At 57.2% G+C, this 500-nt stretch overlaps 1 protein-coding gene across 1 annotated transcript in view; it reads right to left on the reverse strand.

Annotated features, from left to right (window-relative positions):
* The window catches only part of GLTP (glycolipid transfer protein), a gene marked incomplete at its 5' end in the record, with an annotated part of 1,308 nt that extends 894 nt beyond the window's left edge, over window positions 1-414 (reverse strand). The window contains 2 exon segments of the mRNA XM_010081824.1: window positions 1-109; window positions 353-414. Of these exon segments, the coding sequence (XP_010080126.1) occupies window positions 1-109; window positions 353-414 (171 nt within the window).
* Between the last annotated feature and the right edge of the window lie 86 nt (window positions 415-500).

Here is a 500-nt window from a genome sequence, read left to right on the forward strand (position 1 = left end):
TCGCGCCCGTCTTGGGCCAGGCGGAGCCGTGCATCTCCTTCTCCACCTCCAGGATGTTCTGCAGCGTTTTGAACTTGGCGGGGTTGGAGTCGTAAACCGCCCGGATTTTCTGGGAGCAGAGAAGGGGAGGGGTGCTGCCGGGGAGAGCAGGCAGCACCAGAACATGGCACCGCGGCTGCTAAACGGTGCTTCCACCAGGGAGCCCCGTGAATAAACACACCGAGATGAGCTGCTGCTGAGCCTGAAAGCCCCCATGGGAAGAAAAAAACCTTTTAAACGCCTCTGGGTCTTGCCTCTCCAATCCTACAGCATCTCTGCTCCCTAACCTGAGCCCTCCTGAGCCTCTTCTTACCTTAATATTTCCAGCCAGGTCTGCTTTCACCGGCGAGTAGACGATGGGAGTCCCCAGGCAATCTGTGGAAACGGAGGGAGGACGATTAGTCATTTGGGGACACAGGTGACACCGCAAAGAGTCGTAACCAAGAGGTTCCACCATGACC

The sequence above is a fragment of the Pterocles gutturalis genome, unplaced genomic scaffold (genome assembly GCF_000699245.1).
Source record: "Pterocles gutturalis isolate BGI_N339 unplaced genomic scaffold, ASM69924v1 scaffold1574, whole genome shotgun sequence".
Classification (NCBI taxonomy): Eukaryota; Metazoa; Chordata; class Aves; order Pterocliformes; family Pteroclidae; genus Pterocles; species Pterocles gutturalis.